Source organism: Syngnathus floridae, chromosome 1, assembly GCF_059516105.1.
Source record: "Syngnathus floridae isolate MCC-2025c chromosome 1, RoL_Sflo_1.0, whole genome shotgun sequence".
NCBI lineage: Eukaryota > Metazoa > Chordata > Actinopteri > Syngnathiformes > Syngnathidae > Syngnathus > Syngnathus floridae.
The window spans coordinates 18,175,104-18,200,999 of record NC_142413.1 but is presented as its reverse complement, the minus strand read 5'-3'; the positions used below and the strand labels follow the sequence as shown (position 1 = coordinate 18,200,999).

The window sequence follows — 25,896 nt, the reverse complement described above, 5'->3', positions numbered from 1 at the left end:
ATCAGGTAAAGCTGGCTGCTCCCACATGGTAGTCGGTCTCAGCCAGTCTCAGTTAGACAAAGAAAGAAAATAGGAGTGATATAGTTTTTTACCGCTCAAAGGCCGCTTCAAACTACTTCAAGCTCGTTCCAAGCTTGTACTTTTTTGGAACTTGAAAACTGAACTTAGAAAACAAACTTTAGTTTACTTCTTGGAACCCTTTATTTTGAAACCTTAGTTGGATTACAAACAGTTTGGATTTGCACCTGTGTGCCACCTGCTTGCCTGCCTGCCTGCCATTCCCCCTCCCCCTTGCCTGACCTACACTCTTGCCTACCTGCCATTGCCTCTCCCCCTCTGCCTGCATGCCTGCTTGCCTCCATTTTGGACATTCTACCTCCATCTTCAAAAGGGTATGAGCAACAGCTGTCCACAGTGTTTTAAGATAAGCGTTTGACAAGAACTATACAACATCTAACCTTTAAAATTTAAACAGAACTGAAACTGATACTCACACATAGTTTTGTTTGCTGAGGTTGTGTGTGTAAAGGTAAACACTGGGTAAAGGTGCTATCATATTGCTAATGGAGCAGTTACCTCGTTCCGAGATCCCAAGCACGTACATGCACGCACGTACCTGTCCATGGTCCTGAAACTAACGTGTCTGTGTTGCATTGACCAAAACAGAAATAAGCCCGTAGTTAAGGGGTCACAAAGTCCGGCCCTCAAGGGCGCCAATCCAGCCTGTTTTAGGTGCAGCCCTACTTCAACACACTTGATTCAAATGATCAGCTCATCAGAAAGCTCTATTGAGCCTGATAATGATCCTGATGATTTGAATCCGGTGTGTTGCAGTGGGGATCCATCTAAAACAGGCTCGATTGGCGCCCTAGAGGACAGGACTTGGCGAACCCTGGCATAGTTCCTGCTCAAACTTCCTAAGTAGTCTATATTTTTTCAGACATTTTCTTAAAACAGCAGTCTATACGGTATAATTATATGTCTAGTTGGTTTTGGTTGTTTTTCCTAATTTTTATCTTTGAAAAAAAATGAAATAGACTGGTTGAGATAATTGGTGACGTGCAACTACGTATGTGAACTTTGAAATGAGGTTGACCCATATTTGGTCGTCCTTGCAGCTCTTGCAGTTAATTCAAATGGCCACACGGGGGCAGTCGAGACCACTACATGTTTAACGCCCTCGGACTCCTCCCAAATGACAGAGATTCGAGCGTTTTTCAGGCTTTGTCACAGAACCGTGAGGTGGAAGAGCAAATGGAGGAGCGTGTCTCTCGTTTTCTTTTAAAATTCAATCCTCTTATCTTACTTCCATGAAGAATCATCGCAGGGGTGTGGAGGAAGCTACGTTTTTTGAACGATTCACAGCAGATACAAATATGTTGATGAGGAGGACACGCAGCTCATTGAGGATTTATTTGGCCTTTGTTCTGTTTGATTGTTGTTGCACGGCAGCATATGGACAGCTCTCTTACACTGTTTTGGAGGAGGTAAAGGTGGGCACCTTTGTTGGAAATGTGGCCAAGGATTTAAACTTAAATGTGCACGACTTGGAGGAGCGTATGTTTCAAATCGTGAGTGGATCAAAAAGGAAATATTTCGACGTGAACGTAAAGACTGGCTTTCTTTATGTGAGTGAGAGAATAGATAGAGAGGAGCTCTGTGCTCAGGCTGCAGCATGCACTATCAATGTTGAAGCGGTTATGAACAAACCTTTAAAGCTGCAACGACTAGAAATAAATATAGCCGACATTAATGATAATGCACCTTATTTTATCGAGAAGCTGCAGACACTTAACATTGCTGAGAATACTTTACCCGGAGGGACTTTTGGTTTCATCGGGGCATCAGATCATGACGTCGGGAAAAACAGCGTGACTGTGTACAAGATTAGTCCTAGTGATTATTTTTCTCTTGAGTCACATAAAGGGGAAGGTGTGGTTTCTAAGCTTGTGCTCCAGAAGCCTTTAGACCGGGAGAAACAACGTTCTATTACACTTACAGTGACTGCGGTGGATGGCGGAAATCCACCCAAATCTGGCACATGTCAAATTTTGATAAATGTTTTAGACAACAACGACAATGCCCCTTTTTTTAGCAGTTCTCTGTATAAAACGCGGATTTTAGAGAACTCACCACTAAATAAAACAGTCATCGCACTGAATGCAGCCGATGCAGATGATGGCCTGAATGGTGAAATAGAATATTCACTGAGGAGTAAAGGGCAGGATCATGTTTTGGATTTATTTGAAATTAATCCTAAAACAGGTGTGATTTCCGTTAAAGGAAAGATAGACTATGAAGAAAATTCTGCCTTTGAGATTCACGCTCAGGCCACTGACAAAGGCCATCCTCCAATGTCTACTGACTGTAAAGTCCTCGTTGAAGTGGAGGACGAAAATGACAATGCTCCTGAGATTATTGTGACGTCACTGCTTAACACAGTCAAGGAGGATGCTGAGTTCGGCACTGCTATTGCTCTTGTATCTGTACTGGACAAGGATGGAGGAAGTAATGGTGTCGTTAAAGTTACCATTGCAAATGGAACTCCATTTAAATTGGAAACAAATTATAAAAACTATTATTCATTGACTGTAAATGGTCAGCTTGACAGAGAGACTCAGTCCAACTACAACATTACAATAATAGCAATTGATGAAGGCGCTTCACCTATGTCCAGCACCAGTGTAGTTTATGTTCATATTTCTGATATAAATGACAACACTCCTCGCTTCTCAGAACCCCTTATTAATGTTTATATCAAAGAAAACAGCTCACCGGGAGCAGTCATTCATAGAGTGACTGCAGCTGATGATGACGTTGATCAAAATGGGCAAGTGACGTACTCCTTTGTGCAAGGTAAAACTGTCTCGATGCCGATAACTACAATGATTAACATCAACTCAGAGAGTGGAGACATTGTCAGTTTGCAGTCTTTTGATTATGAGATGTTAAAGACGTTTCAATTTAAAGTTCAGGCCACAGACTCTGGTGTTCCTCCGCTCAGCAGCAACGTGACTGTCAACGTTTTTATCCTGGATGAGAATGACAACAGTCCGGCCATTTTGGCTCCCTATTCTGAGCATGGCTCCGTCAACAGTGAGAGCATCCCCTATTCTGCTGAGGCGGGATACTTTGTGGCCAAAATCAGGGCAGTGGATGCAGACTCTGGCTACAACGCGCTGCTCTCCTATCACCTGTCTGAGCCCAAAGGCAACAACAACCTCTTTCGGATCGGAACCAGCACCGGCGAGATTCGCACCAAGAGGCGAATGAGTGACAATGACCTGAAAAGTCACCCTTTGGTGGTGTCAGTGTGCGATAACGGCGAAGCCTCTCTGTCAGCGACTGTGTCTCTTGACGTGGTGGTGCTTGAAAGCACAGCCGACATCCACCACACTCAGTTCAGACACGTGCCCATCAAGGAGGAGAGCTTCTCCGATTTGCACTTGTACCTGCTCATCGCCATTGTGGCCGTGTCGCTGATCTTCCTGCTCAGCCTGGCCACTTTAGTGGCCTTCAAATGCCACAGACAGACGGATGGACATTTTGACAGGTACGGCGCCCCGATGATCACCACCCACCCTGATGGGAGCTGGTCTTACTCCAAAGCGACTCAGCAGTACGATGTGTGCTTCAGCTCAGACACGCTCAAGAGTGACATGGTGGTTTTCCCCACACCCTTTCCGCCTGTAGAGGCAGAACTGATCAGTATTAATGGAGGAGACACCTTCACCAGGACTCAGACTTTACCTACGACTGAGAAGGTAAGAACATATAGTATAAAAGTGGGCTGTTTCTATGCTTCTGGTCAATGGTACTGGTGGAGCTGAAAGCTTTTTTCTTTAGAACAATTCCGCAGGCAATGGTCAGAACGTATCTGTCCTTGGTGCTGAAGTAAGGCTGTAATTATGATGTGGTTCAAACAACGTAAGGACCGATACGTTAATTTAATGAAAATTGTTGCATTGTGAAAGTTATTCAATTACAATTTACATATTGTCACATTCCCAAAACGATGCACCGTTGTCATTTTTTGACATTTTTTGTTTGTTTCCTTCACCAGCTCATGTAAATTCACCCAAATCATCTATCTATCTATCTATCTATCTATCTATCTATCTATCTATCTATCTATCTATCTATCTATCTATCTATCTATCTATCTATCTATCTATCTATCTATCTATCTATCTATCTATCTATCTATCTATCTATCTATCTATCTATCTATCTATCTATCTATCTATCTATCTATCTATCTATCTATCTATCTATCTATCTATCTATCTATCTATCTATCTATCTATCTATCTATCTATCTATCTATCCATACATTGTGTATATATAGCCTATTCAGCATTTGGTTCTGTTATTATCTCATTTTTCGAGAAAGAAAATCACTTGGCAATTATTTTGTGAAGGCGTTTAATCTACAGTATCCATCTCATGTTGTCAGATCGTTGCACAAAACTTGCAACGTTTTTAATGCAATGGGTGAAAGAGTCATACAACTGTTTGGAGTTACATTATTTCGCCACACGGAGGCCCTATAGACCATGACATTGTGGAGTCGGTTCAGCGTACAGCGATATAGGACTCCTCCCAGGGAAAGAAAAAAATCGGCAGATTATGCCTCGCTGCTGTTGGAGACAAAGAGACGCGGTGGGAGAAGGAATACAAATGTATATTTTGGTGAACAAATGATGCCTCAGTTTATTCTAATCAAATTCTCAAGGAATGTATGTATTTGTTTTTTTGTTTCACTTGACGTCGTTTGAATTGGATGGTACCCTTCATTGGATGGACACGAGGATGTATTTCTCAAGCAAAACTACGTGTATCTGGATACATTGTGTGATACTGCTCCTGAAATGTTTGTGTGAAGCGGCCAATGGACAGCTTTCCTATTCGGTCTCAGAGGAGGTAAACCCAGGGACTTCCGTCGGAAATATTGCCAGGGATCTCAATCTCGACGTGAAGACTTTAGAATCTCGCTTGTTTCAGGTTGTTAGTAATTCTAAAACAAAATATTTCGACGCCAATCTAAGGACTGGTGTTCTTTTTGTCCGTGAAAGAATAGACAGGGAGGAGCTGTGCGCAAAGGCTCTAAAATGTACCATAAATGTGGAGGCTGTGCTCAATAACCCTTTAAATCTTTATCGCTTGGAAGTAAATATAATAGATATAAATGACAATTCTCCCGTATTTACTGAGGATGTGCAGTTACTTGACATTGCAGAAAGTACATTAACGGGGCTCAAATTTGGCTTAATTGAGGCAACGGATTTGGATGTTGGAAAGAACAGCATTAATACATACAAACTCAGTGCCAACGAATATTTTTCTTTAGACGTTCACAAAGGGGGGGAGAGCGTGTCTGCCGAGTTGGTGCTGCAGAAAGCATTAGATCGCGAGCGTGACTCTGTCATACTGCTGACACTGACGGCAGTCGACGGAGGCACCCCACCCAGGTCAGGGACGTCACAAATTAATATTAATGTGTTGGATAGCAATGACAATCCTCCTGTTTTCAGTAAATCACTATACAAAATCAAAATCCCAGAAAATGCACCAAATGGCTCTGCTGTGATCACATTGAATGCAACAGACGCGGATGATGGCTTAAACAGTGAGATACAATACTCGTTAAGAAAGAAAGGACAGGATCATGTTTTAGATTTATTTGAAATTGTTCCTCAAACTGGGGTGATTTTTGTCAAAGGAAAGATTGACTATGAGGAAAATTCTGCCTTTGAAATTCATGCGCAGGCAATAGACAAAGGCCATCCGCCTATGTCGACTCACTGTAAAGTGCTTGTTGAGGTAGAAGACATAAATGACAATGCTCCTGAGATTCGTGTGAAGTCACTTCTAAACACAGTGAAAGAGGATGCTGAGATCGGGACTGCTATTGCTCTTGTGTCTGTACTGGACAAGGATGGAGGAAAGAATGGATTTGTCAAAGTTGCAATTGCAAATAAGACTCCATTTCAATTAAATACAAATTATAAAAACTATTATTCATTAACAGTAAATGGCCCGCTTGACAGAGAGACTAAAGACCACTACAACGTCACTATTATTGCGTCTGATGAGGGAACTCCGCCCATGTCCAGCACCAGTGTTGTTTTTGTTCAGATCTCAGATGTTAATGACAATGCACCTCATTTCTCAAAGTCCATCATTAATGTTTACGTCAAAGAAAATAGTCCACCAGGAGCAGCATTACATAGAGTAACTGCACTGGATAATGACATTGATCAAAATGGACACGTGACGTACTCATTTTTACCGAGTAGTAATCACTCTGTGTCAATAACTACGATGATAAACATCAACGTAGAGAGTGGAGATATAGTCAGTTTGCAGTCGTTTGACTATGAGATGTTAAAGACATTTCAGTTCAAAGTTCAGGCCACGGACTCTGGTGTTCCTCCGCTCAGCAGCAACGTGACTGTAAATGTTTATATCCTGGATGAGAATGACAACAGTCCGACCGTTTTGGCTCCCTATTCTGAGCATGGCTCCGTCAACAGTGAGAGCATCCCCTATTTTGCTGAGGCGGGATACTTTGTGGCCAAGATCAGGGCAGTGGATGCAGACTCTGGCTACAACGCGCTGCTCTCCTATCACCTGTCTGAGCCCAAAGGTAACAACAACAATCTCTTTCGGATTGGAACCAGTACGGGGGAGATTCGCACCAAGAGACGAATGAGTGACAATGACCTGAAAAGTCATCCCTTGGTGGTGTCGGTGTGTGATAACGGCGACACCTCCCTGTCAGCAACTGTGTCGCTTGACGTGGTGGTGCATGAAAGCACAGCTGACATCCATCACACTCAGTTCAGACACGTGCCCATCAAGGAAGAGAGCTTCTCCGACTTGCACTTGTACCTGCTCATCGCCATTGTGGCCGTGTCGCTGGTCTTCCTACTTAGTCTGGTCACTTTAGTGGCCTTCAAATGCCACAGACAGACGGACGAACATTTCGACAGGTACGGCGCCCCAATGATCACCACCCACCCCGACGGGACCTGGTCTTACTCCAAAGCGACTCAGCAGTACGACGTGTGCTTCAGCTCAGACACGCTCAAGAGTGACATGGTGGTTTTTCCCACCCCTTTTCCACCTGTAGAAGCAGAACTGATTAGTATTAATGGAGCAGACACCTTTACCAGGACCCAGACTTTACCAAACACTGATAAGGTAGGGTGAACATGTTTTTTTCTGGTTGCTTTAATAGTACGCTGTTGTATTATGCATTCCCATGTAGCCAAAATCTCAATCACTTAAGGAATGGTCTCTTGAAAAGCAACTTCTAAGTAGTGAAAAGACCCACTATTGTAAAAACGGTCTGATTTTAAGCCAAGATGGTTAGCACATGTTTCCTCTTACAAAGCTAATTACATTATTGGGAGCCAATAATTCAAGATTCCGAATCTTGACGGAACATTACCTCGGTTATAAGGCAAAAGACTGAAGTGGTTTATTTGCACAATGTTGTACATGTTGATGAACCATGAGCCTTTGATAATTGAGTACTAAACACCAGAATCGGTTGTCATTTGAGGCTTCTAAAGCATTTATTCTTATTTAAATACAATTTATATTCCGATTTTTTATTTTACTCAATAGCTGCGGCAACTATCCAATCTTGAGGCTGCTTGCTGCATGCTTCTGTGCTTGTTGCTCCCCGTTGCTTAATTTACTTATTATTTATGTGCAGCCACTGTACATGTATGTTCAAATGAAGTAAAATCACTCAACTATATTTTTATTGTGTTTCACTATTTCTTAATAGAATTGACGTGTCTGAAAATAAAATTAGATTGTCTAGTCATAGTGTACAGTCCTTTTCTGCTTTGCCCGGCTGTGACGCTGGTTGTAGTTCAAGAATACATCCGCTAGAGAGCACAATAGACCGTGGCATATTGAGTACACTTGTCCGCGGCGTGGGGCTCCTCCCAAATACGTGCAGTTTTGCGTCATTTGAACAAAGAAGCTCAGACAGTGAAAGAGCTAAGTGCACCGGGCATCGTTAGGTTCAGTTTGTTTGGATTGCCCCTTCATATCGAGTCCAGTCTTACACCATTTGTTCGGAATTATTCTTTTATGCATCATGTGGATGCATGGAAAGATGCGCGCGCTGGACAGATGGAGCTCTGTGCGGATATATTTGTTCTTTATGCTGCTGGAGTGTTACTGGGAAGCCGTGAGCGGCCAGCTCTCTTACTCGGTGGCGGAGGAGGTTAATGTTGGGACCGTTGTGGGGAATATTGCGAAGGATTTAAGCTTGAATGTTCAGGATTTGGAGTCTCGCATGTTTCAAATTGTTGCGGGAGCTAAGAGGAAATATTTCGAGGTAAATTTAAAGACTGGTCTTCTCTATGTGAATGAGAAAATAGATCGAGAAGAACTGTGTGGAGATGAAGCCAAATGTTCACTCAGCGTAGAAGCTGTCATTAACAATCCGTTAAAATTACATCGCATTGAAATAACAATATTAGATATAAATGACAATTATCCATTATTTTCTAGTCACACACAGATGCTTAACATTAGTGAGACAACAGCAGTAGGATCAAAATTCCCTCTGCATCCAGCTCATGACGCAGATGTTGGTAAAAATACTGTCAATTCATACAAACTCAGCCCAAATGAACACTTTTCTCTTGAGGTACAAAGAGGAGAAAGTGTGACGCCTGAGTTAGTGCTTCAGAGGCTTTTAGACAGAGAAAAACAGGCTGTCATCACGCTCACATTGACTCCTATTGATGGAGGAACACCACCAAAATCAGGCACAATGACTATTGTTGTAAATGTGCTAGACAATAATGACAATGCTCCTGTATTTAATCAAAATTTATACAAAGCTAGTGTACGTGAGAATATTGGGATCGGCACATCAATAATAACAGTAAATGCAACTGATTTAGATGCCGGGCAAAATGGACTAGTATTCTATTCTTTTAATGCAGGAGGAAGAGAGAAGCAAACAAATATGTTCTCTATTGATGAACTAACAGGAACAGTAACTAATAAGGAAAACATTGACTTTGAACAAACAAATGCATTTGAACTCAGAATACAAGCTAATGATGGAGGGACTTCTCCCTTAACTTCTCATGCCAAATTGCTAATAGAAGTTTTAGACGTCAATGACAACGCCCCTGAAATTGCAGTTACATCTTTATTGAGCTCAGTGAAAGAAGATGCAACTATTGGCACGGCCATTGCCATTGTCTCTGTGTTAGATAAAGATGGTGGTAAAAATGGCTTGGTGGACTGTAAAATTGATACAGATGTGCCTTTCAAACTTGAGTCAAATTACAAAAACTCATATTCTTTGGTTGTCTGTGGTCCTCTTGACAGAGAGAGCATATCTCATTACAACATTAGCATTATGGCAAGTGATGAAGGAAACCCACCTCTATCCAGCACCAGTGTAGTTTATGTTCATATTTCTGATATAAATGACAACACTCCTCGCTTCTCAGAACCCTTCATTAATGTTTATATCAAAGAAAACAGCTCACCGGGAGCAGTCATTCATAGAGTGACTGCAGTCGATGATGACATTGATCAAAATGGGCAAGTGACATACTCCTTTGTGCAAAGTAAAACTGTCTCGATTCCGATAACGACAATGATTAACATTAATTCAGAGAGTGGAGATATTGTCAGTTTGCAATCTTTTGACTATGAGAAGGTAAAGACCTTTCAGTTTAAAGTTCAGGCTACAGACTCTGGTGTTCCTCCACTCAGCAGCAACGTGACTGTCAACGTTTTCATTCTGGATGAAAATGACAACAGTCCGACCATTTTGGCTCCCTATTCTGAGCATGGCTCCGTCAACAGCGAGAGTATCCCCTATTCTGCTGAGGCAGGATACTTTGTGGCCAAGATCAGGGCAGTGGATGCAGACTCTGGCTACAACGCGCTGCTCTCCTATCACCTGTCTGAGCCCAAAGGCAACAACAACCTCTTCCGGATCGGAACCAGCACTGGGGAGATTCGTACCAAGAGGCGAATGAGTGACAATGACCTGAAAAGTCACCCCTTGGTGGTGTCGGTGTGTGATAACGGCGAAGCCTCTCTGTCAGCAACTGTGTCTCTTGATGTGGTGGTGCTTGAAAGCACAGCCGACATCCACCACACTCAGTTCAGACACGTGCCCATCAAGGAGGAGAGCTTCTCTGAGTTGCACTTGTACCTGCTCATCGCCATTGTGGCCGTGTCGCTGGTCTTCCTGGTCAGCCTGGTCACTTTAGTGGCCTTCAAATGCCACAGACAGGCGGACGGACATTTCGACAGGTACGGCGCCCCGATGATCACCACCCATCCCGACGGAAGCTGGTCTTACTCCAAAGCAACTCAGCAGTACGACGTGTGCTTCAGCTCAGACACGCTCAAGAGTGACATGGTGGTTTTCCCCACACCCTTTCCGCCTGTAGAGGCGGAGCTGATCAGTATTAATGGAGGAGACACCTTTACAAGGACTCAAACTCTTCCTAACACTGAGAAGGTAGGCTGTGCACTTCTTCACATAGCTTTATAACTGTCTTTTGAAATGTCAATACTGTAGTAAAAATACCAAATATTCACTGGTTCGAATCAAGTATGTTTGTCCATAATTGCACAAAACGTTTCATCCAAACAAAAGAAGTATTTAGTACATACAGTATATTTGACGTTAATGTTTACTTGGTAAATAGGCAACTTGAGTGTTTAAAATCGTAGTCTGTTGACTACTAGAGGGGAAGAATGTTTTCCAACATTATACTTTTTATGATCAAAGAATTGAAAATAGTTTGAAGACTGCTTCATTGGCATTTTTGAAACAGTTTTTACAGTAGTGCGGTTCTCGCTGTCCATGGTGCTGATGTTAATGGGTTTTTTTTTCTTGACGTATTTTCAGGATTATACATGCAGGGAAATATTTACATGTTCTGTATTTTCATTCCAGTCTTGCTGCTGATATGCCGCTCGTTGCATATTTGCTTGTTTTGGGGAAAAATGCTTAAATGTATTGCTGGTATTTATGTTTAAGAGAGTACTATTAAATGTTAGTGATTTTTATTGTCATCTGTTTGTAAGAGATGTTATACTTTTTCATGGTTTTATTGTTTGATCGTAGTTGTTAATTTGGTTGTAGTTCAAGAAATTGTCCACTAGAGGACACAGTGGACCGTGGCATTTGAGCACCCTGGTCCATAGCGGGGGCTCCACCCAGTTGTACGTGCGGATTTCATTTTTTATCATTGGAACAAAGAAGCTCAGACTCTGAAAGAGGCGGGGATCGTTCCGCGGAAGCATTATAATTCATTTTGTTTGGATTCTTCTTCCTATCGAATCAGAAATCTATTTTTGCACCGTTTATTCCTTTATGCCTCATGTGGATGCATGGAAAGATGCGCGCGTTGGACAGATGGAGCTCTGTGCGGATGTATTTGTTTTTCGTGCTGCTGGAGTGTTACTGGGAAGCCGCGAGCGGCCAGCTCTCTTACTCGGTGGCGGAGGAGGTGAATGTGGGGACCGTTGTGGGAAATATTGCCAAGGATTTAAGCTTGAATGTTCAGGATTTGGAGTCCCGCATGTTTCAGATCGTTGCGGGAACGAAAAGAAAGTACTTTGAGGTAAACCTACAGACTGGCGCCCTCTTTGTTAATGAGAGAATAGATCGAGAGGAACTGTGTGGAGATGAAGTCAAATGTTCACTCAGTGTAGAAGCTGTCATTAACAATCCATTAAAATTACACCGCATTGAAATTATAATATTAGATGTAAATGACAATTATCCATTGTTTTCTAGTCATGTAGAGGTTCTTAACATAAGTGAGACTACACCAATAGGATCAAAATTTCCTCTGCACCCAGCTTACGACGCAGATGTAGGTAAAAATAATGTCAATTCATACAAGCTCAGCCAAAATGAACACTTTTCTCTTGACGTACAAAGAGGAGAGAGTGTAACCCCTGAATTGGTGCTTCAGAAGCTTTTAGACCGAGAAAAACAGGCCGCGATCACGCTCACGTTGACTGCTATAGATGGAGGAACACCACCAAAATCAGGCACAATGGCGATTGTTGTGACGGTGTTAGATAATAATGACAATATTCCAATATTTAGTCAAAGTCTCTACAAAGTTAGTCTACACGAGAACATTGAGCTTGGCACATCAATAATAACATTAAACGCTACAGATTTAGATGCAGGGCAAAATGGATTAGTGTTCTACTCTTTTAATGCAGGGGGGAGAGAGAAGCAAACAAATATGTTCTCTATTGATGAAAAAACAGGAACAGTAACAAATAAGGAAAACATTGACTTTGAACAAACAAATGCCTTTGAACTTCGAGTACGAGCCAGTGACGGAGGGGCTTCTCCCTTAACTTCTCATGCCAAATTGTTAATAGAAGTTTTAGATGTCAATGACAACGCCCCTGAAATTGCAGTTACATCTTTATTGAGCTCAGTGAAAGAAGATGCAACGATTGGCATGGCCATTGCCATTGTCTCCGTGTTGGACACAGATTCTGGTAAAAATGGTTTGGTGAACTGTAAAATTGATACAGATGTGCCTTTCAAACTTGAGTCAAATTACAAGAACTCATATTCTTTGGTTGTTGGTGGTCCTCTTGACAGAGAGAGCATATCTGTTTACAATATTAGCATTATTGCGATAGATGAAGGTTCTCCACCTCTATCCAGCACAAGTGTTATAAATGTGCATATCTCAGATGTTAATGACAATGCACCTCACTTCTCAGAGCCTCTCATTAATGTTTATATTAGAGAAAATAGTCTACCAGGGGCAGTAATACATCGAGTGACTGCACTGGATAATGACATTGATGAAAATGGGCATGTGACTTACACATTTTCACCAAGTAGGACTCAGTCTGTGCCAATAACTACGATGATAAACATCAACGCAGAGAGTGGAGACATTGTCAGTTTGCAATCTTTTGACTATGAGAAGTTAAAGACGTTTCAGTTTAAAGTTCAGGCCACAGACTCTGGTGTTCCTCCACTCAGCAGCAACGTGACTGTCAATGTTTTTATCCTGGATGAGAATGACAACAGTCCGACCATTTTGGCTCCCTATTCTGAGCATGGCTCTGTCAACAGTGAGAGCATCCCCTATTCTGCTGAGGCGGGATACTTTGTGGCCAAGATCAGGGCAGTGGATGCAGACTCTGGCTACAACGCGCTGCTCTCCTATCACCTGTCTGAGCCCAAAGGCAATAACAACCTCTTTCGGCTCGGAACCAGCACCGGGGAGATTCGCACCAAGAGGCGAATGAGTGACAATGACCTGAAAAGTCACCCTTTGGTGGTGTCGGTGTGTGATAACGGAGAAACGCCACTGTCAGCGACTGTGTCTCTTGACGTGGTGGTGCTTGAAAGCACAGCTGACATCCACCACACTCAGTTCAGACACGTGCCCATCAAGGAGGAGAGTTTCTCCGACTTGCACTTGTACCTGCTCATCGCCATTGTGGCTGTGTCGCTGGTCTTCCTGCTCAGTCTGGTCACTTTAGTGGTCTTCAAATGCCACAGACAGACAGACGGACATTTCGACAGGTACGGCGCCCCGATGATCACCACCCACCCTGATGGGAGCTGGTCATACTCCAAAGCGACTCAGCAGTACGACGTGTGCTTCAGCTCAGACACGCTCAAGAGTGACATGGTGGTTTTTCCCACGCCCTTTCCGCCTGTAGAAGCAGAACTGATTAGTATTAATGGAGGGGACACCTTTACCAGGACTCAAACTCTTCCTAACACTGAAAAGGTAGGATAAACTTTTGTTTGTACTTTCCGGACTGCTTTATTATGTCACTCTACTCTTCACTCAAAAAAAAAAAATAACTCCACAAATACATGTAGGCAACTATTTTTGGTTATGGTGGTCTTTTCAAATGCAACTTGTCAATGCACCCATAATATGAATACACATTAAGTGAAATCTTGGGGTTTTGCTAGAAAAAGCATTTCTGATGTCTTAATTTCAGATTTAGATTTCATAGCTTCTTTGAAATAATGTTTCAAGCAAGGAAAAGGAGTATGGTGGGTCGCTTCTAGTATGCGGTACATTAATTTTGTGTATCAATGATAGTGTAAATGTTACTAATAGCAATGTTGAGGAACTGATGTTGTCACCTTGAGCAATAGAGAGGGGTTTATTTTATTCATCAGTGTTGTCACATGTCAGAGTTTGCACTTGTTGAAATACAAGTGAAAATATGACAGTATTTAGGAGTGTTTCGCAGTAGCTCCTGACAGTCTTGTATTTTGGGTTGTGTTGTCCATAGTTATGAATTAGCATTTTGCCATAATTAAATATGGATAAATTAATTCTGGAGTAAGCTATATCCATTCAAAGTTACTCATTTTTAATCTTGCCTATACTCACAGTATCATTGATATATCTCGGGTTGACAGGAATGGGGATGTGGTATTCTTTTGGCATGATACTTTCACTATTTTCTTTTGTCTTGAAAAAATACATTTATCAGAGTGACATGTCTGTTGGGTTGTAAACCATTAAATCATTTGTTATGTTATGATCATTCCATTCGGGTATATTCTTCAGATTGATATGACGTATGGAAACCTCATATCACATTTTGCAGTCGAGCCCTGGATTTTTAAAATGAGATTTTATACATACAGTAGTTTCGATAATGGACTTACTTTTGGCAATATGCATCAAAGTCGTCTGATGTTAGTTGTAGTTCACGCAAATATCCACTAGAGGACGCAATGGACCATGAAATTGACGCATCTTCATCCGCGGCCGGCGCTCCTCCCAAATATACAAGCTGTATTTCGTCATTGGAACAAAGAAGCTCAGACAGAGAATGGGACTAATGCACCCGGCGTGAATAGACGGAAGAATTCATTCAATTTCTTTCAATTTTCCATCCGTATCTACTACGTTTTTGCACCATTTCTACTTTTATGCCTTACGTGGACATAAGGAAATATGCGCGCGTCGAGCAGAAGGAGCTCTTTGTGGATGTATTTGCTCTTCGGGTTGCTGGAGTGTTACTGGGAAGCCGTGAGCGGCCAGCTCTCTTACTCGGTGGCGGAGGAAGTGAACGTGGGGACCGTTGTCGGAAATATTGCCAAGGATTTGAGCCTTAATGTTCACGATTTGGAGTCCCGCATGTTTCAGATTGTTGCAGGAACTAGAAGGAAATATTTTGAGGTAAATTTAAAGACCGGCGTTCTCTATGTGAATGAGAGAATCGATCGAGAGGAACTGTGCAAAAAGCAAGCCAAGTGTTCAATCAGTGTAGAAGCCGTCATTAACAATCCGTTAAAATTACATCGCATTGAAATAACCATATTAGATGTAAATGACAATTACCCGGTATTTTCTAGTCATAAAGAGGTGCTGAATATTAGTGAGACTACAACTGCTGTAGGATCAAAATTCCCCCTGCATCCAGCTCATGATGCAGATGTAGGTAAAAATAATGTCAATTCATACAAGCTCAGCCCAAATGAACACTTTTCTCTTGAGGTACAAAGAGGAGAAAGTGTGACTCCTGAGTTAGTGCTTCAGAGGCTTTTAGACCGAGAAAAACAGGCCGTCATTACGCTCACATTGACTGCTATTGATGGAGGAACACCACCAAAATCAGGCACAATGACTATTGTTGTGAATGTGCTAGACATTAATGATAATGCGCCTGTGTTTAGTCAAAGTCTCTACAAAGCTAGCATATATGAAAATATTAAAATTGGCACATCAATAATAACATTAAATGCGACTGATTTCGATGATGGACAGAATGGAAAGGTGTTTTATTCTTTCAATACAGGAGGGAGAGAGGAACAGACAAATATGTTCTCTATTGATGAAAAAACAGGAACAGTAACAAATAGGGAAAACATTGATTTTGAACAATCAAATGCATTTGAACTTCGAATACGAGCCAGCGATGGAGGGGCTTCTCCCTTAACTTCTCATGCTAAATTGCTAATAGAAGTTTTAGATGTCAATGACAACGCCCCTGAAATTGCAGTTACATCTTTATTGAGCTCAGTGAAAGAAGATGCAATGATTGGCACGGCCATTGCTATTGTCTCTGTGTTAGACAAAGATAGTGGTAAAAATGGTTTGGTGCACTGTAAAATTGAAACAGATGTGCCTTTCAAACTTGAGTCAAATTACAAGAACTCATATTCTTTGGTTATTGGTGGTTCTCTTGACAGAGAAAGCATATCTGTTTATAATATTAGCATTATGGCAAGTGATGAAAGCAACCCACCTCTGTCCAGCACAACTTTTATAAATGTGCACATTTCAGATGTTAATGACAATGCACCTCGCTTCTCAGAGCCCCTCATTAATGTTTACATTAAAGAAAATAGTCCACCAGGAGCAGTAATACATAAAGTGACTGCATTGGACGATGACGTTGATCAAAATGGTCATGTGACTTACTCATTTTTGCCCAGTACGACTCACTCTGTGCCAGTAACTACAATGATAAACATTAACTCAGAGAGTGGAGACATTGTCAGTTTGCAATCTTTTGACTATGAGAAGTTAAAGACATTTCAGTTTAAAGTTCAGGCAACGGACTCTGGTGTTCCTCCGCTCAGCAGCAACGTGACTGTCAACATTTTTATCCTGGATGAGAATGACAACAGTCCGGCCATTTTGGCTCCCTATTCTGAGCATGGCTCCGTAAACAGCGAGAGCATCCCCTATTCTGCTGAGGCGGGATACTTTGTTGCCAAGATCAGGGCGGTGGATGCAGACTCTGGCTACAATGCGCTGCTCTCCTATCACCTGTCTGAGCCCAAAGGGAACAACAACCTCTTCCGGATCGGAACCAGCACTGGGGAGATTCGCACCAAGAGGCGAATGAGTGATAATGACCTGAAAAGTCACCCCTTGGTGGTGTCAGTGTGTGATAACGGCGAAGCCTCCCTGTCAGCAACTGTGTCTCTTGACGTGGTGGTGCTTGAAAGCACACCTGATATCCACCACACTCAGTTCAGACACGTGCCCATCAAGGAGGAGAGCTTCTCCGACTTGCACTTGTACCTGCTCATCGCCATTGTGGCCGTGTCACTGGTCTTCCTGGTCAGCCTGGTCACTTTAGTGGCCTTCAAATGCCACAGACAGGCGGACGGACATTTCGACAGGTACGGCGCCCCGATGATCACCACCCACCCCGACGGGAGCTGGTCTTACTCCAAAGCGACTCAGCAGTACGATGTGTGCTTCAGCTCAGACACGCTCAAGAGTGACATGGTGGTTTTCCCCACGCCCTTTCCACCTGTAGAAGCAGAACTGATCAGTATTAATGGAGGAGACACCTTTACCAGGACTCAGACACTGCCAACCTCTGAGAAGGTAGGCTGTACATATCTTTGTACTTCAGGGCCACTTTATTGTATTAGTTGCTAGCTGTTTTGTGCATTTATGAAAAAAACAGCTCAACACTTTCAAGTTATGATGGTCTTTTCAAAAACAACTAGTAAGGGTTTAACACTAAGTGTAGCTTAAAGTGTAATGATGCAATAACTGAAGTCTGGGAGTTTGCTAGAAAAAAACACTTTTGTTGTCTTACTATGCAGTCCAAATTATTAAGAAATGTCTTAAACAAGGAAAACGTGTGGTGCTTTGAGTATGCTGTACATATACATTTTATATGCTGATAAGGTAAACGTAACAATCTGTTGAGGAATTGACATTGGAGTCTGTTGGGGCACTAGAAGGGTGTTTATTTTATTCATCAGCATTGGCCCATCGAGAGAACTTTTTACTTCTTGAAATACAAAAAAATAAGTTGGTGCTCAAGTTTCTTCGTCTTGTATTTTCAGATGTGCTGTCCATGGTACTGAACAAAATGTTTTCATTGGTGTTTATGTGTGGTATACTCGCATCCTATATAAATCTTTCAGGTGTATATGATTTTCAGAGGAATGCACTTAGTGCTGATGCCTGTGTTATATGTTGTTTTTGGAGTTTACCTCTAGAGGGCGTATGCACGATTCGTGTTCGAAAAGAGGAACCACAACCTGTACAGAGAGTGTGCAGTGTGAACGTGTGCCTGGAAGTTCAGTGAAAACGTTAACTATATTCTGCGTGTTGCGCAGTTTTTTCGGCCGCGACGCATTATTATGAAACAGCGTTTTGTCAGAGTTAAATGTGAATACGTTTATTCAGGGAACTATACATATACATTTGCATTTTGTAGAATTAAGTACACGTCATTTCATAGATACATGGCGGTGGAAAAGGCATGAGGCTATTCGGAAAACTCCAGACAATCATTTGTTTGTCTTTAAGAAAGTAACGCTATTTGAGTGACTAAATTGTTGGAGGAGATTTTGTTGCACCTTCCTATTCAGTTGGATTTCAATATTTAACTGACAGGTATTTATATCATACTCTGTGGTCAAACTGTATTTCAAAAACGGTATTTTATAGTTTAGTTATTTATTGAATATTAGCTGTCTATGCATTATAGTCGTGTGATTTTGACTGTAGTTACTCCAAATGTCCGCTAGAGGACACAGTGGACCGTGGCATTGACGCACATCCTTGGCGCCGGGCTCCTCCCAAAAGTGCGTGCTGTTTTTCGTCATTCGAACAAAGAAGCTCAGGCGGTGAAAGAGACTGATGCGACGGTAAAATTAATTCCGTCTGTTAAGATTTTTTCGTCATACCGAGTGGCGAGTGTTGTCATTTTTTGCACTATTTCTTTTTTTTTTTTTTTTTTACCTTAAGAGGATGTATGGAAAGATGCGCGCGCCTGGCAGATGGGGCGCTTTGCGGATGTATTTGCTCTTCGTGTTGCTGGATTGTTGCTGGGAAGTCGTGAGCGGCCAGCTTTCTTACTCGGTGGCGGAGGAGGTGAACGTGGGGACCGTTGTGGCAAATATTGCCAAGGACTTGAGCTTGAATGTCCAGGATTTGGAGTCCCGCATGTTTCAAATTGTTGCGGGAGCTAAGAGGAAATATTTCGAGGTAAATTTAAAGACTGGTCTTCTCTATGTGAATGAGAGAATAGATCGAGAGGAACTGTGCGGAGATGAAGCCAAATGTCCACTCAGTGTAGAAGCCGTCATTAATAATCCGTTAAAATTACATCGCATTGAAATAACAATATTAGATGTGAATGACAATTATCCAACATTCTTAAGCAGATCACAGGTATTAAATATTACGGAAAACACCGAATTGAGCACAAAGTTTCCCCTTCACCCAGCTCATGATGCAGATGTTGGTAAAAATACGGTCAATTCATACAAATTAAGCCCAAATGAACATTTCTCTCTTGAGGCACAGAAAGGTGAGAGTGTGACGCCAGAATTAGTGCTTCAGAAGCTTTTAGACCGAGAAAAGCAGGCCGTGATCAGACTCACATTGACTGCTATTGATGGAGGAACACCAGCTAAATCGGGTACAATGGCTATTGTGGTGAATGTGCTGGATATTAATGATAATGCTCCAGTCTTTAGTCAAAGCCTTTACAAAGCTAGCGTACGTGAGAACATTGAGATCGGCACGTCAATAATAACATTAAATGCAACGGATTTAGATGCAGGACAAAATGGACAAGTGTTTTTCTCCTTCAGTGAGGTGGGCCGAGGAAATCAGAATGCTTTGTTTGCAATAGATAAAACAAGCGGGACTGTTACCAACATAAAGAATTTAAATTTTGAAGAGCGGAGCAATTTTGAGATAAGAGTACAAGCCAGTGATGGGGCTGGTTTTCCTAAAACATCACATGCCAAATTATTGATTGAGGTTTTGGATGTCAATGACAATGCCCCTGAAATTTCAGTTACATCATTGTTGCACACAGTGAAAGAAGACGCAACAATTGGCACTGCTGTTGCTCTTGTTTCAGTCCTAGATAAAGATGGAGGGGAAAATGGTCATGTGCAAAGTAAAATTACTAATGATGTGCCTTTCAAACTTGAATCAAATTATAAAAATTATTATTCATTGGTTGTTGGTGGTCCTCTTGACAGAGAGAGCGTATCTGTTTACAATATCAGCATTATTGCGATAGATGAAGGTTCTCCACCTCTGTCCAGCACATATTTTATAAGTGTCCACATCTCAGATGTTAATGACAATGCACCTCACTTCTCAGAGCCTCTCATTAATGTTTACATCAGAGAAAATAGTTCACCAGGGGCAGTAATACATAAAGTGACTGCATTGGATGATGACGTTGATCAAAATGGTCATGTGACTTACTCATTTTTGCCCAGTACGACCCACTCTGTGCCAGTAACTACAATGATAAATATCAACTCAGAGAATGGAGACATTGTCAGTTTGCAGTCTTTTGACTATGAAAAGATAAAGACATTTCAGTTCAAAGTTCAGGCCACAGACTCTGGTGTTCCTCCGCTCAGCAGCAATGTGACTGTCAACGTTTTTATCCTGGATGAGAATGACAACAGTCCGACCATTTTGGCTCCCTATTCTGAGCATGGCTCCGTCAACAGCGAGAGCATCCCCTATTCTGCTGAGGCAGGATACTTTGTGGCCAAGATCAGGGCAGTGGATGCAGACTCTGGCTACAATGCGCTGCTCTCCTATCACCTGTCTGAGCCCAAAGGCAACAACAACCTCTTCCGGATCGGAACCAGCACTGGGGAGATTCGCACCAAGAAGCGAATGAGTGACAATGACCTGAAAAGTCACCCCTTGGTGGTGTCGGTGTGTGATAACGGAGAAGCCTCCCTGTCAGCAACTGTATCTCTTGACGTGGTGGTGCTTGAAAGCACAGCTGACATCCATCACACTCAGTTCAGACACGTGCCCATCAAGGAAGAGAGCTTCTCTGACTTGCACTTGTACTTGCTCATCGCCATTGTGGCTGTGTCACTGGTCTTCCTGCTCAGCCTGGTCACTTTAGTGGCCTTCAAATGCCACAGACAGACGGAGGGACATTTCGACAGGTACGGCGCCCCGATGATCACCACCCACCCTGACGGGAGCTGGTCTTACTCCAAAGCGACCCAGCAGTACGACGTGTGCTTCAGCTCAGACACGCTCAAGAGTGACATGGTGGTTTTTCCCACGCCCTTTCCACCTGTAGAAGCAGAACTGATTAGTATTAACGGAGGGGACACCTTTACAAGGACTCAAACATTACCTAATACTGAGAAGGTAAGAAATTTTCACCAATTTAAATAAATAGGGATATTCACAGCTTTTTTGTTACGTTAAAATATCAATTATTTAGGTGTTCCTTTTTAAAAATGATAAAATATCTAAAGATACAAAATAAGGTACCCTAAATATACACGAGTAAGAGCAACTACATTTAGTAGTACAATATGTATTGGCTTGTATGTTTTAGATCATCAAGATCCTTGCTTTTGTAGGATTGAAAAATGTTCATCTATTTTTTTTAATCTGACAAACTTTTCTAATGGTAAAATCCAGTTCTCGCTATGTTCTATTTTTTTACTCATACTTTTTCTGCCCCGTGCTTTTATTTTAGTGCTCTTGTGGTAGTTTTTCAAGTGCATAACCACAAGAAGTACTTGACGATAGGGAGAGGCTTCCACATTCTAAAAAAAAAAGGGTCACCGATTTGATCTGTTACTGATTGACAAGCAGTTTTATGTTGTTGCTGTCCGATGCAGCAGACCTTTGTAGGCACCTAGCTCGAACGTGAACAAGGTACTGATATAGCTGATGGCTTTCTGTTGTAGCTCACGTTTTCACATTTACGGCTAAAGTTGCTGTGCCATTTGTCTACTTTTAGGGACTCCCATTTGTTTTATGCTGTTGCTTTTACCTATATCCAACAATAAAAACAAGGCATCTGCAAGCAGTTAAAACCTTAGTGGAACATCAGTATGCTTCACTTTTGTGTTGCTAGCTTTGCTACACTGTGTTAGCAGTAAATGTGGTCAGAAGTATGGGAGGGGCCTGCAGGAGATCACGGATATAAGTTATAGTGAGCTCTCAATGTGTTATTTAGATACATGTATAATATTTTTGGAGGATATTATTAAGGTCTTCAATTGGTTCATTTATGTTGTGTTTGTAAACAGGGCAAGCTTTGAGTCATTCGCCTTTGGACACCTATAGTATAAAGTATTACATAATGCATTGGAGACTTGAGGATGAAAATTGCTATTTAAATCAACTGATTGACTCAAAACTGAAGTGCTGACATCTGATTAGAATTTTTGGGTTCTCAAACCTCTGCTTTAAAAATAGGTTTAGAAAGGCTGTTGAATCGCTCTCCGTGGTTCTGAAGTGCATGATATCCTGTACATTACACTCTTAAAACTGCTGGGTCTAAAACGCCCCAATTTCGGTTAAAATTTAAACAATTGGTCGAATTGACCCAGCTTCTATTTTTGTAAAAAAAATAAAAAACGATCCCCAATTTTTTGTTTTTCTTTTTGCAAGCAAAATTCGGGTCAAATTAATATAATTATTTTAGGGGTGTAATATAAGATTTAAATATTGATTTCTTTAACAACAGCACACGATGCAGCCTACTGTCTTAATTTATTGTACTCGTTATACATTCCTCGTGTACAAAGCTGGTTTGCTGGCCAGTTTCCTTAATTTATCAGGAAAGGATGTATATTTAAAAATCTTCCACGTGACCTAAAACTGCATTTCACCACAACGGTCGCAAGATGACGCTGGAGACCGTACTAAAAATGTGTCTGGTGTGCAGAAACTCGTCTGACAAAAAAAAACGTCATAAATGGGGAGTGTTCAGCGTCGAGTCAACACAATTATAAGCAGCCACGCCAGGGGGACGTATAAGCGGCAAAAGATAGGTCTACATAAACGGATTTGTATTTTTTTATTTTCCTGTGGATATACCGAAGACAAAACGGGATTGATGCTGCGTATTTGAAAAGGAATGGCTTCTTCTCGGGACCAATGGGTTACCATCAGGGGTCTGTTTTTCACTCTGCTTTGTCTGTGCGGCTGGACCACAGCTCAGATCTCCTACTCCATCTCGGAGGAGGTAGACAAAGGGACCGCGGTGGGAAATCTCGCTAAGGATTTAAACCTCAGCGTGCAGCAACTCCAGTCAACGGGTCTTCACATCAACTCCGCATACAAAAAGCGATATTTTGACGTTAATCTGGAATCTGGAGTATTGTTTGTCAGCGAGAGGATAGACAGAGAGGAGCTGTGTCCGAATGTGTTGAAATGTTCTTTAAATATAGAGGCTGCATTGAGCAACCCTCGCAGGCTCCACCAAATAGAGGTTGTTATTAACGATATTAATGACAACGCACCCGTGTTTAATCAAGAAATGACAACAATAGATATGTACGAAAATTATTTTCTTGGAGAAAAACATCCTCTTCCATTGGCACATGACGCAGACGTCGACGTCAACACCGTTAAAACCTATAGATTAAACCCAAATGAATTCTTTGTTTTGGACGTTCAAAATAACGGCGACAGCGTGTCTGCCGAGTTATTACTGCAGAAAGCTTTAGATCGAGAAAAGCAGGCTGTAGTTCACCTCACGCTTGTTGCTATTGATGGAGGAAAGCCTCCAAAATCAGGGACCGTACAAATCCAAATAAATGTCCTGGATGTCAACGACAATTCCCCGTTGTTTAGCAAATCTCTCTACAAGGTCCAAGTTGTTGAAAATGCAGATATTGGCACTGCGTTATTAACATTGTCTGCTACTGATTTGGACGATGGCGTAAATGGACAACTCACGTTTTCTTTTGCAGAAAGAGGGCGTTTTAACCCTGATAACACATTTGCCCTAAATGAAAATACAGGAGAAATCACCGTTAAAGGTGATATTGATTATGAGGAAACTCAAGCGTATGAGATTCGCGTTCAAGTGCGGGACAAAGGCGTTCCTCCTCGCTTGGCGCACAGCAAAGTTTTAGTGGAAGTCATTGACGTGAATGACAATGCCCCGGAAATCACTGTGTCATCTCTCATGAGTCCCGTGAAAGAGGGCGCCGAGATCGGCACTGCTGTTGCCATGGTGATGATTACTGATCGGGATGGGGGCAAAAATGGCCAAACAAAGTGTAAAATTGTTGGCAATGTGCCATTTATATTAAAATTCAATTATAAGAATTACTACTCATTGTTAGTTGACGGGCCTCTTGATAGAGAGGCCATCTCACAGTATCTTGTTGCGCTTACAGCAACTGATGAAGGAACGCCACCTCAGTCCACTACACACGTAATCACCGTTCTAGTTTCTGATATCAATGACAATCCACCTCAATTCATGGAGCCTGTAATTAATGTGTACATAAAGGAGAATAGTGCAGTCGGAACAACTATTTACACTTTGACAACTACAGATGCTGATTTACTTGAAAATGGAAGAGCATCTTATCACTTGATTGATAGTCCTTTGAAAACTACACAAACAGCTTCACTGATAAACATCAACTCGGAGAGTGGAGATATAGTCAATTTGCAGTCTTTTGACTTTGAGAAGTTAAAAACGTTTCAGTTTAAAGTTCAGGCCAGAGATTCTGGAGTTCCTCCACTCAGCAGCAACGTGACTGTAAACGTTTTTATTCTGGATGAGAATGACAATGGTCCGGCCATTTTGGCTCCCTATTCTGAGCATGGCTCCGTTAACAGCGAGAGCATCCCCTATTCTGCTGAGGCGGGATACTTTGTGGCCAAGATCAGGGCAGTGGATGCAGACTCTGGCTACAACGCGCTGCTCTCCTATCACCTGTCTGAGCCCAAAGGCAACAACAACCTCTTCCGGATCGGAACCAGCACCGGGGAGATTCGCACCAAGAGGCGAATGAGTGACAATGACCTGAAAAGTCACCCCTTGGTGGTGTCGGTGTGTGATAACGGCGAAGCCTCCCTGTCAGCGACTGTGTCTCTTGACGTGGTGGTGCTTGAAAACACAGCCGACATCCACACTCAATTCAGACACGTGCCCAGCAAGGAGGAGAGCTTCTCCGACTTGCACTTGTACCTGCTCATCGCCATTGTGGCCGTGTCACTGGTCTTCCTGCTCAGTCTGGTCACTTTAGTGGCCTTCAGGTGCCACAGACAGACGGAGGGACATTTCGACAGGTACGGTGCCCCGATGATCACCACCCACCCTGACGGGAGCTGGTCTTACTCCAAAGCGACTCAGCAGTACGACGTGTGCTTCAGCTCAGACACGCTCAAGAGTGACATGGTGGTTTTTCCCACGCCTTTTCCGCCTGTAGAGGCAGAACTGATCAGTATCAATGGAGGAGACACCTTTACCAGGACTCAGACTTTACCTAACAGTGAGAAGGTAGGCTGAACATTTATTAATGTAGATTTGTGTACTTATAGATTTATAATGTATTCTACGTATTTAAACATTTCATATAAAAAATAGTCTACACACCCCTGTTCAAAACCCTTATTTTTTTGTAAATCTTTCTCGGATTGAAAATTGGACTGACCCAGAAAGGTGGGTCAGTTTGACCCTACTTTGTGTTACTCTTACAAAAAAAAAAAAAAAATCGTTGGGTTGTTTTGTACAAAACAACACAAGAAGTTGTGTTAATTTTTAACCCCAAAATGTTGTTGTTAGCCCAGTTTTGAAGCGGGTAACGTTCAATCCAAAAGTATAAGTTGCTTATGTCTTAGAGAATATGCAGGTTGATTAAGTATAGCGATTATTATTTTTCTATTCATATTATTTTGATTTTGTCATTTATGCTAATTCTTGCAAGATATTGCGGTCAAGTAGCAAGGACGACAAATATCTATCGAAATGAAAACCGTTAATTTTCCATCAACTTACCTAATTGCTCAAAGTTATGACTTCTATCGGATGTTTTAAAAGTTGAAGGGAACTCTTGCCCATTATGATTTTTTTTTTTTGCTTGTTTGTGGAAGGGGGCAGATGAGCCATTGGTCG

At 42.0% G+C, this 25,896-nt stretch overlaps 1 protein-coding gene across 23 annotated transcripts in view; it reads left to right on the top strand.

Moving 5' to 3' along the window:
• LOC148404390 (protocadherin alpha-C2-like) overlaps positions 1 to 25,896 on the top strand; it is a 135,679-nt gene that overhangs the window by 67,252 nt on the left and 42,531 nt on the right. The window contains exons 1-2 of one of the 23 annotated variants that reach the window (XM_088380668.1): positions 905 to 3,553; positions 3,638 to 3,764. The exons of 16 other annotated variants lie outside the window; for them this stretch is intronic. In XM_088380668.1, the coding sequence (XP_088236794.1) occupies positions 1,311 to 3,553; positions 3,638 to 3,764 (2,370 nt within the window). In that variant the 5' untranslated portion in view covers positions 905 to 1,310. Of the gene's footprint in view, positions 1 to 903; positions 3,765 to 4,533; positions 7,207 to 8,073; positions 10,526 to 11,267; positions 13,800 to 14,843; positions 17,385 to 22,648; positions 25,282 to 25,896 lie in introns of those variants that run through there. 6 more of the 23 variants (XM_088380583.1, XM_088380574.1, XM_088380617.1 and 3 more) reach the window with 6 other exon arrangements.